General features: G+C 36.4%; 1 protein-coding gene across 1 annotated transcript; it reads right to left on the bottom strand.

Moving 5' to 3' along the window:
* Positions 1-7,788: 7,788 nt before the first annotated feature.
* On the bottom strand, positions 7,789-13,637 carry LOC141444604 (facilitated trehalose transporter Tret1-like). The gene is made up of 3 exons (XM_074110176.1): positions 13,465-13,637; positions 10,327-10,468; positions 7,789-10,104 (listed from the first exon to the last, which is right to left on the bottom strand). The coding sequence occupies exons 1-3, from the start codon at positions 13,579-13,581 to the stop codon at positions 8,858-8,860; spliced, it is 1,506 nt and encodes a 501-aa protein (XP_073966277.1). The 5' UTR covers positions 13,582-13,637; the 3' UTR covers positions 7,789-8,857.
* Between the last annotated feature and the right edge of the window lie 1,935 nt (positions 13,638-15,572).

Below are 15,572 nucleotides of genomic sequence, written 5' to 3' on the forward strand. Positions count from 1 at the left end.
TGTTTAGCTATTTAAAGATAAAGTCTTCGTGTAGGTACACATTACTATCTTCTAAAATGTAATATAAGGTAAACAAATACTGTCTGGGTTCATATAATTAAGAAGGATTAGTGATAATGACTCAAACTATTATCTCACATTCATCATGCGACATACACGCAATTCGCATAACCAAATATTGTAAAATGTAAACAGAGAAACCGGAAATATCCAGTTTCTATGAATAAGTATATATTTTACACAAAGGCGAATTATATTATATTCCTTTTAGTGTAAAAATCCAATAAATGAAGATCTTGTAATGTAACATGATAATGTAAATAAATAAATTGTATTAATTATTATTGCGACCCTCACAAATAGTCTCGATAACAATTCCTTTTTAAACCTAAAATGATGATGATGGCAAGAGACCTGACGGAACGTCACTGATTCCGTGGAAATTGGGTCGTGTGCTGGTGTGGGACGCTACCAAACTTACACTAGCTCCTTCCCACGTCCGCGGAACAGCCTATTCAAGCTGGTGCAGCAGCAGAGGCGGTAGAAAAACTCAAAATAAACAAATACAAAGGTCTCGGCCCTGAATTACAACTTTGTCCCATTCGGGGTACCTTAGGACCGTGGGGCCCCAGCGCAAAAATTATCTTTAAAAAAATATCCAAACGTCTCTCGGATACCACAGGGGACCGTAGGGCTGGCAGTTTCCTCGCACAACGTATCAGCATTGCTATACAGCGAGGAAATGCTGCCAGCATCTTTGGGTCCATGCCGCGGGGGATACTTTTTAAAATTTATTTTAGTTATAGTTTAGTTATTAGTTTGTTTTACTATTAAGTATTAATATTTTTATATTAGTCTAATTTTAATTTATTATTGTGTTCCATACCTAAATATAATTGTATCTACTCGTATCAAATACAAAAAAAATTTAGATATTTGTTAAAACTGTATTGTAACAATGCAGGTAAAAATGTAACTATCTTGAAAGAAGCTGCTAGTACCTATCTCATTACCTAACTCTTTTTGTCTTTTTCTTTTTGTCTTCGTGTATTTTTATCAAACAAATTATGTGTACTCCCGAAGAATACTTCACTAGACCTTTTAACAATTGATTATTCCTCTGTGTGTTAATTCAACAAGTATACTGCAGGTAGTTAAGATCCATGTCTCCACAGCTTAAAATCCCTAAAATAGCTTTCACTACTGTCGCGTCATGTCATGCAATAATAAGAACGTAGTTATTTTAATATTTCAACCCCTGTTAATAACTATAAGCCGGATGCAGAGAACCATAATGCTAAAGCACATGTCATGCAAGTTCCACAGATCGAGTCCTATTCAACCCTGCTTCCTCCCAGGCAGCCAAACGTAGCACAGACCTAAATTATTCACAAATACGGGAATTATTCATTTAAAATTTACACATTGATTTTGACAGACAAATTGCGTCTATGTAACATTGAGGATTTCCACATGGGTATTTTACCTATACATACTATACATTGCCGCTATTTTATGGTAGGTAAGTAACATTCTTGCAGCACATCTTAACAGTTTTTGTTTGTCAAGAAAATGGCAAAATCAGATATTTAATTGCAAAGATTCTTCATTTTATTTGAGATTAGCTTCCAAAGCGGAGATTCGGAATTTAAAATATATTGCACGATATTCAGATACGCCCATCAGTAAATTTAAAACCGAAAGTAATATCAACCCTTTAGATTATGAATATCTGTTCAACAAAAAGAGGGTTAGTTATGCGCTCTCTATCATTTTATAAACTCCCACTGAAGGGCACGCTTGAAGCGATCTAGTCAGGTTTTTTTACCTTTTACATTTCTAATTGGTAGCACGTGCATAGTTTCCGCTGAGCCACGTGGCACATTGAAATATTAAAATATTCGTTCCGCTCGTTCCTATCCACTGCTCGCTATCAATGATATGCAAACTCACAAAGGGATAAACAAAAGGGAACACTTCGACCTGAAAATAAAGGCAATTTAGTTTTTTATCATTATTTTGTATTGACTTACTTAGCTTTGAAGCTTTAGAATGTTTCCTGCCCGTGTCTGATGCTAATAAGTAATCAACATCTCAAGTGTAGGCCCGTGTTTGCTTTGTTATTGATTTGTCCTACATTTTTTATGATTCTTATTAAGCCTTGTTAGTACAGTACGTTATTCTAAATAGAGTAATCCGGCACAATTGTTTAGCGAGAATTATTTCACATTGCAGCGAAAATTCAATGTAATTTAATTAAGCCATGAACAAAATGGTACAATAAAAAACTCTTTATCTTATTATTATAGCTTATTATCTAATTTACAGAGATCTCTAAAACGGCTCTAACGATTTCGACGAAATTTTCTACAGGCACGGGGAATTTTGGGAGCGAACAGTCGATCTAGCTTGGTCCTATCTCTGGAAAAGCGCATGTTTTCGAGTTTTGGCATTTTTATTTGAATCACAAAAACCTAACGAGATTCCCGTTGGTTAGGGGTGAAAATACCTAGCACATGCGCCGCACGCGCCGCCGCTAACTTGTTTCTGTACCGTCTTGTTCGTCATCCGCATCCGCATAAGCTCCGCATTGATTTAATGCGAATCCATCCCAGCCTATATACGTCCCATTGCTGGGCCCAGGTCTCCTCTGAGAACAAGAGGGCTTGGGCCATAGTTCCCACGCGGGCCCAGTGCGGATTGGGAACTTCACACGCACCATTGAATTGCTTCGCAGGTTAGTGCAGGTTTTCTCACGATGTTTTCCTTCACCGCAAAGCTCGTGGTAAATTTCAAATGTAATTCCGCACATGAATTTCGAAAAACTCAGAGGTGCGAGCCGGGGTTTGAACCCACGACCCTCTGCTTGAGAGGCGATAGGTCAAACCACTAGGCCGCCACGGCTTCAATTTCGAATGCGAATGCTCCGCTTTTATTGCGGATGCGGACATCTGTAACACCCCTGGTTCAAAACTAGGTCAGACACGACTTAGTTTATTTAGTTTTTCATTTTATTTATTTAGTTTTCGTTTTAATTTTAACCCGTCCAGCGCCCCGGAGGTGCACCAAGCGCCGAGCGAATTTTGTCCGCAACTGCGAGAGCCGCTTTCACTGAATTTCTTTTTTTATGTCACTGCTGTCAGCTGTGGCGTTAAAAATACGGTGTGTGCCTAAGTCGCTCAACGGGTTAAAGTTTATTTACGGGTTAGTTTATACGTATCTTCTCCAAAATCCTCTTGACACTGAGCAAAAGCTCTGTTGTCTAGGTACAGGAACCTGAAGCACGTACCAGGGTGGAATCTTTTTATAACCAATTTCGCTATGATTTCTTTGGCAAATGTACCTAACTATGGGATGTCAACATGACATTAGTAGCACAAAGTTTAAACCCTGATACTTGATTCACTTTCCTTGACTGTACAAGCTTATTATATCCCTTATTCACTGACAAAATATTTAGAAATGTTTCACATTTGTTAGTTTTATGAGTTGTATTATTTACTTGATTGCATCATCTATGTGTTCTATGTTATCTGTTTGCGAAGTGTTTATCCCTTTGATGATTCTCTTTTCTTGCATACCTACTGATGATATTAGTCATCAAGACAAGTTCTTTGTGAATTTTCCCATTATGAGATCATCATCTATGTACTTACCTTATGGCACTAGACTGGCTGTTTAGATCAAAACGCGCGGCGTATCAACCATCCATATTACTTTGACACAAACCCTGTCACGGACATAAACAAACTATAGTAACGGTTCACAAATCCGCGCTGTGAACAAATTATGATGTGCGCCGCCGTTTTGATGTAAGAAACATGCAGTCTATACATAGATGTACGAGTAGATGTGTTACTCGTTCCAGACTGCTCTAATAAAATTTAAATTTGAAATTGTACTTTACACCTATTCAACATCTAGAAAATACAAACTGGAATATAGGATGCACAGAAAAACCAGGAAAATAAGACCAGCGCTGGGAATCGAACCCAGGTCCTCGGCATTCCGTCCCGCGTGCTATACCGCTACACCACCGCTGAACAACCCAGTGCTCCCAGCGCTGGTCTTATTTTTCTGATTTTTCTGTGCATCTATATTTCAGTTTGTATTTTCGATATGGGTTTTACGGGATGACCGTAAAAGTAACAAAAATTTGGAGTTGAAATAATAAATACAAAAAGATTTCAAAAACCAATCTTAACCTATTCAACAGTTATCTTATCTTGTGGTCTAGATAATTAAACTATGAAATGAACATTATAGTGCCATGAATAAGAAATGAATGAAATTCATCAAACTGGTTTCATGTCGTAGAGTTTTTATCGTGTAATATATATTTTATATAAGAGGGGGAAAACAAGCACGCGGGTCACCTGATGGGAGGCAATCTCCGCCGTCCTTGCACACCTGCAACACGAGGCGTGTCATACTTACCTAAATTTCATTAGTAGGTACCTAATGAACATGAAGGGTCCACGGAAAGAACATGCCTAGTCACCTTTTTTTTTAATTGAGATTTTAATCTCAAAATGTAGAGCTCACAAAGTACTATGACTTACCCCTGAATTAAATAATCTGAAAACAATATAAAATCTATTTTTTATCTTTTAAATAAATGGTAACCATAGTTATTGTTCGTGATGACTAACTTTCAAACTGCTAACTCAAAAAGTTGGTGACTAGACATGTTCTTTCCGTGGACCCTTCACATGCTATCGACAATTTTATTAATACATAGTTATATAGTGGCGTCGCGCCGTAAAACCTCGATTACCACCGGGTTGCCTAGAATTTTTCCCTCGCGTCAGTGATGATCAAGAAAAGTGGCAAACCTTGTATACATTAATTCTGCCAGTCCACAGGAGTGGAGCGAGGCAGAGGAGCGGTGAGCGAGATAAAAATCCATCAATAGAATTGCATACAGTCTCTGCTCTACTTCAGTGGACGAGGAATAATAATTGGTAACTAGTTTAAAAATGCATAATCAAATCGTTAATCGGAGCGAGGAAGTGGAGCGGGGAAGCGGAGATACGAGGGCGAGCGAAGAAGCAGCAGGGCTACTACGAAACTCGAAACTCGAAGTTCGTGTCGTGCGGTCCCTCTGACACTTATACTAAGTATTTAATACGAGAGCGAGAGGGACGCTACGAGACGAACTTCGAGTTTCGAGTTTCGTGGTAGCTCTGCAGGGAAGCATCTCCGTCCCGCTATCTAAGCTCCGTGGCTATGGAGAGACATAGTCCGCATTACTGCTTGCTCCGCATTACCAGCTCGCTTTGCGCCTCTGCCTCTGCTCCAGTGGACAGACAGCCTAACTGTGAGAGGTTGCCGCCGTAGACATACCTAACTCACTTTTATCTTACTCTTGGTTGCCTAACAAAATCATTCCACGGCATTGGTACACAATAGGTACTCGCACCTCTCTGGAGTTTTCAAAACGCATGTGCAAAATTACCTACATTTGAAATTTACCACAAGCTACGGCGAAGGAAAACATCGTGAGACAACCTGCACAAACCTGCGAAGTAATTCAATGGTGTGCGTGAAGTTCCTAATCTGCAGGAGCCCACGTGGGAGTTATGGCCCAACCCCTCTCATTCTGAGAGGAGGCCTTGCCAGCAGTGGGACAGAATTTGTCGATAATCCATCGTACATTGAACTTAATGTAGAGGACATTAAAATAAGATGCAAACAACCTCATCAAGGTTACAGCAACATCGGACGGAGCCCAATAAAATACTGTGATTTTGACCGTATTAAATACCGGTTCTTGGAGGTCCAATTAATGACAACAGATATATTTTCTTTAAAATAAGTTTTGGTTAAAAATACAAGTGCATACTAAGATAGAAACGTTTTTACGAAGCATAACAAAACCGTCAAAAATTTCCTAAACTACCACTACTACTACATAATACTATATTTTACTAATTACAATTACAAATCATGCATTAACAGGTCTAAAATGAAAAGAACAGTAAATTATATCATATCATCATCATCATCATCCCAGCCTATATACGTCCCACTGCTGGGCACAGGCCTCCTCTCAGAACAAGAGGGCTAGAGAGCGAGAGAGGGCTATTATATCATATATACTCGTATTTAATCTTGACAGTTAAATGAGTCCGGTTTTTCTAAATAATTTTTTACGCGTAGAAGTACCTTTATCATAATCAATTTCAAGTGGTACCTATCCTTTCGGCGCTGCAGACCTATGTCACAGAGCGGACCCTCCACGTATGTCACATTCAATAATAACTTCCGCACACTTTACTCCATAAACACTCAGTCGAGGCCGCTCTAAAAATAGCTAAATCCACTCTCCAGATGTTTTCCTGGTCGTTTTTTTGTCGAGTGTCGACAAAAACAACGTCGCGTACCATACAACGTGGGAACTTTGTGTGGAAAACGTCCCAGATGTTGCCTGGATGAGAGGTCCTCATGGCACAACACTTGTGAGGTTTCCGGGCTATGCGAACATATACAAAGATATACCTTCTCAGGTCGCGACTGTTATTAATTTACCTGTTCCAAAACAATACAGTTATCTCTTCTCGAGATATTTATGCGACCAATGTACTTTCCTCAACTCAACTTTGATTTAGCCTTTAGAGGTTTGATAAAGTCTTTTTTTTTTTTAAGAATTTATACCGCAAGGAAATTTAAATCTGCTTTCTATAAAGAATCTGTACTTAGTTATTACTCGTTGTTCCAAAGAATATATACAGGGCGTCCCACGGCTAATGGAGGGAAAGTACCTTAAATATTGTAAATGGAACGTTTTACTGAAACAAGACATTATTTTAATTTAAAAAACAATTTAAACTGCATTCATAGATTTTTAAATAATTACATGGTTGAATCGGGAATAGAAACCCGCTACACAAGAAAAAAAAATACCCTGCAGTTTTATCATACTGATCGAAAGGCTTCATCATAAGGATAGTGTCAGAAATAAAAGGCAAACCATGAATTCGGGACAAAGAAGATGGCCGCCGAGATCCCCAGATCTAACCCCGTTAGATTATTTTTTATGGGGTTATGTAAAAAAATTAGTTTACAAGAACCAAGTATGAAAGTGTCTACGAGCTACAAATAGAACTTAGACGTATTATTCTAAATATCCACCACAACAAGATCAAAAAATCGGCAGGGAGTGAAATAATCAAAAGAGTGCGACTTTGTATTCAACAGCATGGGACTCATCTTGAGCATTTGTTAAATTGATTAATTTTGTATTAAAAATGTTAAAATTCATAGTCTTCCTTTTATTTCTGACACTATGTTATTTAGCAAAAAATAATCCTTATCATGAAGCCTTTCGATCAGTATGATAAAGCTACAGGGATTTTTTTCTAGTGTAGCGGGTTCAATTCCCGGTTCAATCGTGTAATTATTTAAAAATCTATGAATGCAGTTTAAATTGTTTTTTAAATTAAAATAATGTCTTGTTTCAGTAAAACGTTCCATGTACAATATTTAAGGTACTTTGCCTCCATGTGGCATAGCCGTAGGACGCCCTGTATAGTCTACTTGAGCAAGAAGCAGCTTAATGATATTGTTAACGATATTCACAAATTGTTTCTAAAATTTGGATACTTACTATTATTGAAGGCTATAAATGCCATGTCATTATACAAAAAAAGACACCTTGTCGTAACGACACGACACGTGGCACATGCTTGTCTTCAGAGAACTGTGAAGCCATGTTTTACAAGTTTGTTCCACAATTACTATATATGAAATTATGTTATGAATGTAGAGAAAAATTAAACAAAAAAGGATTTTTAAAGACTTTTTATTATTGTAACCTATGTGTGTCGTGTGTCGAAATCCATTACGTATCATATAGGTGATGATCATATTTAACAAAAGTCATTCAATAAAGTGTACAATACAATATACATTTACTCTTTCATTGTATGTACGTATGTAAACTCTTTATTGTACAAAATAAAAGAAACAAAATACAATTGTTAAACTTTGAGATACTTACTTGAAGGCAGACTTATCCCTTTAAGATTGATGGATTGTTTTGTTTTTGCAAAAATATCACTAGGTATCGTCATAACATATTTAAGAGCTTAGGTATTTGTCGACCTTCAAGTGCAATATTTTTAGTGGGATTTGAAACATAGGTCATCTTTAAACTTTACTAACCAGCATACAAGAATGAGACTGGAAGATCTCTCAGTTCATATGGATAGATTTTGTCGTAAATACTCGTACATGCATACGTAGAATAACAACTGTCGGTTTCTTTCTTAATCTCGGCACAATCTGATTGTACTACGATTGAAACAAAAATGCTATGACTTTTTTATAAACTCTCATACTTTGGTACAATATTTTTCCTTCCACCTATCTTCTGAGCTATCAATGTAAAATGGAAAAAAACTTAAAATGATTAATTAAAGGAGTGCCTTAAAAACTAGCTTTAAAATAAAGACGTAGTTTATTTAAATACATGTAAACACGCGCGTACGTCATCAAGAAGGACTTCTGATTAAACTATACTTTGACTGATGAACACTTGCCCCTTAATCACAACATTATTCAACAGAACAAGGGCTGTGAGAATAACACAGTATTCGTTATCAATGACACAAATTGTTATCTATCTATTAACTGCGTCAGACTTAGATTTATTTCATAATTAGCAACTAATAAAATTAAATATTTATGTTTATAATATTTCAATATCTTGGCTTGACTTATAATTAACATTTAATTGTCTAAATCATAAGCACATTTAACATTATTTAGACACGCAAAATATTTAAACTAGTACAACTACTATACACAGTTAGAGATCTTCAAATTATTAAAATTTTATAACTATTGTAGATATTTACACTATTACATTGTTAGGTTCTGATTTCATTTTTCGCTTTTTGCCGTGTCTAAAATATTCTTCTATTTCTAGTAAAGTTTTTCCCTTGGTTTCAGGTAAACAGAAGTACAAAAATACAGTTCCTAATAAAGTTGAAATTCCATAAAATAGATAGGTGCCGTGGTGCCCTATGCTTTTGAACATTGCTGGCGCAGTTTTTATAGTCCCGAAATACGCCACTGAAGTAGTCATGACACTGAGTCCTGATCCTATTCCCTTTGTCTCAGTGGCAAATAGTTCACCGACCATGTTCCATGGCAGCGGTACCACGCCGAAATTTGAAACAATTATGTAAATTGCTATTAAACCTAGGGTAATAATCGGTGAAGTACGTCTAATGACATGTATCTTGTCTAGGTATAAGTAACCCGATAGCACTATCAGAGTTAAGCACGTAGATGTGCCACTGAATATAGCCATTGGTCGGCGACCTAATCTTCGAAGCAGGTAACAAGCTACCACTAAAGAAATACATCTTAAAATGTCGACGCTCAACATGGCAGTGTCTGAATTAGCATTGTGCCCTATAAGTTCTTTCATCATCTCTGTCGTATACGCGCATATTACATTGACACCTGTGAGTTGCGTTAAAACGAAAAATACAATCATTATACATAAAGGCTTCCAGAATTCTGGTTTCTTTATGTTGGCCATTAAGGTTTTCCACTTGCTTTTAGATTGATCTTTCTGAGATTGCTCAAATATTATTTTGTCTAGTTCGTCCTTCATTTCAGGGCTAATACCACGATACCACTGGAATGATGTGACGCAATCCTCGATTCGGTTCTTAGAAGCGAGCCACGTAGGAGATTCTTTGACGCAGTATGTCAATACGCATCCGATTAGGGGAAACAACCCGCAAAGAAAAGCCGCGTATTTCCAGTGCATCAGCGTTCCGAATAAATGTGACATAAACACACCAAAAGCAATAGCCAGCGACAAACCGGCCAAAAAGAATGATCTGTTTAATGGGCTGCTAATTTCTCCAACAAACACTGATCCTAGTGGTCCAAGCCAGCCTTGGCAGAATCCAGTTATGAACCTTCCTAGTAGAATCAGATAAATGTTGTTCGCGAATCCAATGATTGCCCAGCCAACCATAAACGGGAACGACAACATGATCTGTGAGGTCCGTCTTCCGTATCTTTCCATCAAATATCCTGATATCATGTTGCCGAATATGAGAGCAAACGAAGCAGCGGCCGCTGAAATGCAAAGGATAGAGAAGGTAAAATTATTTTGTTCAATTCAATAAGAATAAAGTGAGACACAAAGTAATTACTAAGAAAACGCCAGAGTATAATAAAATTATACAACCTGACATAACGTAAATCATTGCCTAGCTTAGAATGTACGTCTGCCCGCTGATTGTATCATAATCTTCAACTATGGTAAAGTTATAATATCATCGTCACAGTGATACTTACCGACCCAAGACTCCATCTCAGTATTGATGTGATGACCAAGTTTATTTTTTCCATGTTTGAGCTGTGGGATGAGTATAGCGGAGAAACCGGCTGTCGCTCCCACGCCACAGTTCAGCATCACCGTGCCAAGGGCTGCTAGTGCCTGGAGACAGAAATTACACGTTGATAAGATAAATCTGATAAGCAATATCACTCACAGTCACAGCGCATGATAAATTTCGCCTTCCGCGTTGCTAAGATTTTTGCGATTGGTATTTTTATCTCTTCTCTTTATGCATAAAATTTCTGTATGTTTGCAAATGAAAATATTTATGAACGAGTGCAGTGGCAACTGTCCACTGACTTTATCAAGGAATTATTTAATAAATTAATATCAAGGCATACAAAGTAATCAATGCCAGCGGCACGTGTAACCCCTATATCTTGTAATTTCAATGAATACTTTTGCAACAGCGTTTTCTTTATCTTAGGTTCGAGGAACAGCGCAGATGTCTTGCTAATATTATACGATAGTTCGTGTATGTATTAGTTTGTTTGTCACTTAAGGCTGAAATCGCTCGACGGATTTAGATGAAATTTGGTATGTATGTAAATAACTGGATCATGTGAATAACACATGGACTTCATTTTACCCAACTGCCCGAAGAAGGGTTAATTTTTTTACGAAAAGGAAGGTATAATATTAATGTAATAATTTAATTTTTGTACATATCATCTTTTAAACAACTTCTCTTTCATTTAAATTGTAAAGTATGGACTTAGTTTTAAATTAAATGTGATATTTGTAAATATTAAATACAAGAGTGGAGTCACCGCAATTGCATAACGAATGATTCGTTTCACAGTTGTGTTTCATTTGGCCAAATGTTTTTTTTTTGTGAAAGGAACTAATGTTTCAGGATTTTTATAAAACTAACCTAACCTTACCTAACCTATAGGGTTCTACACAATGGTTTTGAAATAAAAGAGTTCACAGTACCAAAAAAAATATTTGGCCAAATTAAACAATTGTAAAATTAATAATAAAAAACATAACCCTCCTTCGGGCAATCGGGTAAAATAATTGCCTAAATGAAAGGATACTAGGTAGAACCTTTTTGCAGTAATTTCAGTTGCCAAAAATTATAGGGCACTGCATTCGAATCAATAAATCCGTACCTGAGAAGCATAACACTGCAAATGCTACTTTTTAAATTGGCACTTGCAGTGTTATGCTTCTCAGGTACAGAAATTAAGTAGAACAATTAGCTTTTGATAACACAATCCGTATATTTGCTTTATAGCCCCGTTATAGGTCATAGTTCGATTTACTGTTAGGGAGTAATGACATCTTCATTGCATGACAAATGAACAAATTTGAGGAAGTCCGGCCCTGCAGTACCTATTAACCGTCGTTTATCCATAGGAATTGCAACACAGAGCTAATTATAAGAACTAAGTAACTTAGCTAATCAAAGAGGCAAAGCAGCCAGCATCATTGGTACTTTGCCTAAGGGGACTGCTTTAAATAATATGTTTCAGTTTTTTTTTTATATTTTAGTATTTACGATAGATGCATATAAATAGATATAATGTTATTGTTAAAAAAAAACAATAATAAGAGGAATACAAATGTCATGAAAACTAAAAACGCGAGGCGCTGTATGGTTAAAATGCGACATGGGTGTTATAGTATTTTTTTATTAGCGATGCGTTTGCTCAATGTTTTTTTTAACGAAAAAGATTTTTAAGTGCTTTGGACTGGATTTGACATCGCACCCCTGGTCATAAGCACCAAGGAATCCTAGCAACTAGAGCACTGGGGTCCTCGACCAACCAAATTTTTATAGCTTGCTTACGCCAATAGTGGCGTATTGGTAATCATCCATCGCAACTAACATAAATTACAACTCCTACGTCCCGAATTGGTTGAAAAAGTGGAAGAAGTTATATTCCTCTTCAATTTTTATACTATCTGTTGACACCTTGGCGCGTATAGGAAGGTGCTGGTTTGAATCCTGTCCAGAGCAGCGGAAAATATTTTTCGTTTAAAAAATCGTAGACATAAGTACATAATAATGCAGTCTGTACAAAGGCGAACTTATCCCTACCTTTGTACCTTTGGATTGTACCTAGTTTTAAGTCTAGAAAAGCATCGACTGCTAATTGCTAAAATTATAACCTTTCCTGGCTTTGCCATTGCCACTTAAAAAGCAATTCCACATTGGTGAGTACATTCGGCTACATAAATATCTGCCACAGCTGAGCGTGCAAAAATATCTGACACGTCCCACCGGCCCCAGTACTCGTAATAAAGTTGTATCTGATATTTATTTTATGCACGCTTTGTTGAGACACTATTTTTTTTCTTATTATTACTTATGTGGAATGCAATATATTTCATAATTATGAATAACACCGTTAAATTACATTAGAATCCGAATTGCTTATCGAAACACGCTGCTTCACAGTTTAAAAGGTCGCATAATTACGATAAAAATGATGAAACTTCATGGTTAGGTATGATTAGGTAAGAAAAGATATTTATTGTAACGATCTATAATTATGTTAGCGATGTAGTATTGAACAATAGTACATCGTCACCCATCTGTTCACAGAAAAAGTCTTAGTGATATCGCATTACTTGACGAGAAAAGGATGGGAAAAAAGGAATTTATTATGAAACTTACCATGAGAACGTTCCGCAGAATATATCAGAAATCAAGTGGTTCGATAGTACATTACTTATTAAATGTACATAACTTTGTTTAAAAAATATTTGAAATAGGCCTAATTATTAAATGTTGTCATTAGACAATAAAAATACCAAACTAAAACTCGACACTATTTTCTTATTCAAAAGACGAGTAGTAAAAAAAACAAATACTTGAGAGAACACAGCTGCGACGCTAATACACTGTTTTATATTACAAATTGCATAATAAAATAAAGTATGTTATTAAGTACCTTTTAAATGCAAGTAACTACCTAATCTAAATACCTACCACGTAATAGCAACTGAAACCTCAATCTTACTACCACGAACATTTAAGAAATTCGTCCACCAATATTAAGTTACTTAACATTAATTTTGATTATTTTACTAACACCCAAATGCACACAGAGATTTAATCTATTCGAATAAAAGCACACACACACCTGTCGACGAAACGGCGTTTTCGCGTTATAATACACGTCTTTAATGTCACCATTTTCTTTTTCCGTTTCTTTCGTATTTATTTTCTCTAACTCGGACTGTATGGATCCGCGGGCCATGCTGGCGCTGCCGACCGACACTGCTCCAAGAGTCCGAAACGATTTTACGATCCCCCGATCTCTTTAAAAGATACCGCACTATCTTATCACGTCTTAACGCCCATTATTTACTCGTGTAACACAATTATTTATAAGAGAAAGTGAACTTAATCATAATGCAAACAAGTGTGACTGTCAAATGAACGTAATTACATAACTGTAATTAGTTATTGATCAGCAAAAAGTATTGATCGACATCAAAGTACGCGTATTTATATTTGAGTCATTTATTGAACTCCGGTATTTTCCGGTAGTATTTTCCGTTATGTATTAAGTATATACTATATCCCGATATAAAGATTAAATGTTGACATAGATATTTCGCAAAAAAACTTGCCAGTGCATTAAAATTAAATGCACATGTTTTCTCAATAAGTTTAAACGGAGAGCATTTATTTTTACTAAGGAACTTAACAGCAAGGGGACCTGAAATAGTGAAACATTTCCTGGATTGGAAATATGATTGATTACAGTAGGTAGTACCTAAATAAGTATGTAGCAAATTACAGCTCTCATTTGATTTCGTCAACTAGCAATACGCAGATTTTTACTTTTTTGATACAAACATTCTGATATAATTTTCATGACGGCGGATTACAATGGAAATTAATTATAAATTGCATCTTTAGAAAGAATCTAATAATTAATATAAATCTAACATCGAATAAAGTAATCTAGTAATTAGCTCGTTGAAGTGGCAATGGGCAGGCCTTATAGCACGGAGAACAGATGGCCGTTAGGGCCGAAAGGTTCTCGAGTCGAGTGGAGACCGCGGATCATCAAGCGCAGCGTAGGACGTCCACCAACAAGATCGACAGATGACCTGGTCAAATTCGTGGGTTCACAGTGGATTGAAGCCGCTTCCTAGCCAGACAACTGGACGTATAAGGGGGAGGCCTATGTCCAACAGTGGACGTCCTACGGCTGAGATGATGATGATGATGATGATGAGAACGAATCTTGCCATATTGAGTTAATACTTACTAATCTTATAAACGCGAAACTTTGTATGGATGGATGTTTGGATGTTTTGTTACTCTTTCACGCAAAAACGACTGAACGGATTTGCATGAAATTTGGCATACAGGTAATATACGTAAATACGTATATACCCTGGAAAGATATAGGCTACTTTTATCCCGAAATAATGTACCTATGGTTCCTGTGGGATCAAAAAAGGTTTAAGCTACATACCAATTCTGCGCGAGCGAAGCCGCGGGCAAAAGCTAGTTACAAATAATCATCGATGTTATTTGACATGTAAAGTTAATATAATAGAGGCCTCGAATCCTTTCGGGGTGCTTCTACTAAACTAACTACATACGTCAGTAGCTATTAATAAAAAACGTGGATAACTACAATAACTAGGTGTACCGTATCAATATTATACTGATCAACAAATACTCATTCATTGTTACTGTTCCGCCATATTTACTTTATTAAACCCAGTATATTTCCGTCCGAATGATTTGGAAAACCCATCCGGCTCCCCAATTATCGCGTTGTCTAATTATTATTCATGGCTAATATAGCGTATTAAGTACTACGATCAGTTAAGGAGTTGCACCAAATGGAAAAACCTAAAAGTAATCGGCTCAGTCGAGTTCAACGATACTCAACGACAATCAACCGACGAAAAAAAAATTAAGGAGGTTCTCAAGTCGACGCTTTTATATATATTTTTATGTATGACCACGCAAATCTTTTTATTTATCTTTAAATTTATTCTTTGCAACAGTATGCCTTTTGATAATTTTGTACATTTTAAACACAGTGACAGTGACAAGGTAGTAAAGTGTAAACATTATCTTTGTGGCTTCGAATGTATCTACAATATAAGTACAATATTATGCATTACAATAAGAATGATTTTATATTATAAAAGTTTTGTGAGCCAAAAATAACTTTGTGAAAAATACGGATGAGTATGGCGCTAACAAAGATAATCCAAC

Source organism: Choristoneura fumiferana, chromosome 2 (assembly GCF_025370935.1).
Source record: "Choristoneura fumiferana chromosome 2, NRCan_CFum_1, whole genome shotgun sequence".
Lineage (NCBI taxonomy): Eukaryota > Metazoa > Arthropoda > Insecta > Lepidoptera > Tortricidae > Choristoneura > Choristoneura fumiferana.

What these genes read in the sequence shown, in the direction of transcription:
- LOC141444604 (XM_074110176.1), bottom strand. Translation starts at nt 13,581, where the DNA reads ATGGCCCGCGGATCCATACAGTCCGAGTTAGAGAAAATAAATACGAAA. An exon ending in AAACGCCGTTTCGTCGACAG is followed by an intron (nt 10,469 to 13,464) that starts GTGTGTGTGTGC and finishes TTCTGTCTCCAG; the next exon opens with GCACTAGCAGCCCTTGGCAC. An exon ending in TGAGATGGAGTCTTGGGTCG is followed by an intron (nt 10,105 to 10,326) that starts GTAAGTATCACT and finishes TTTGCATTTCAG; the next exon opens with CGGCCGCTGCTTCGTTTGCT.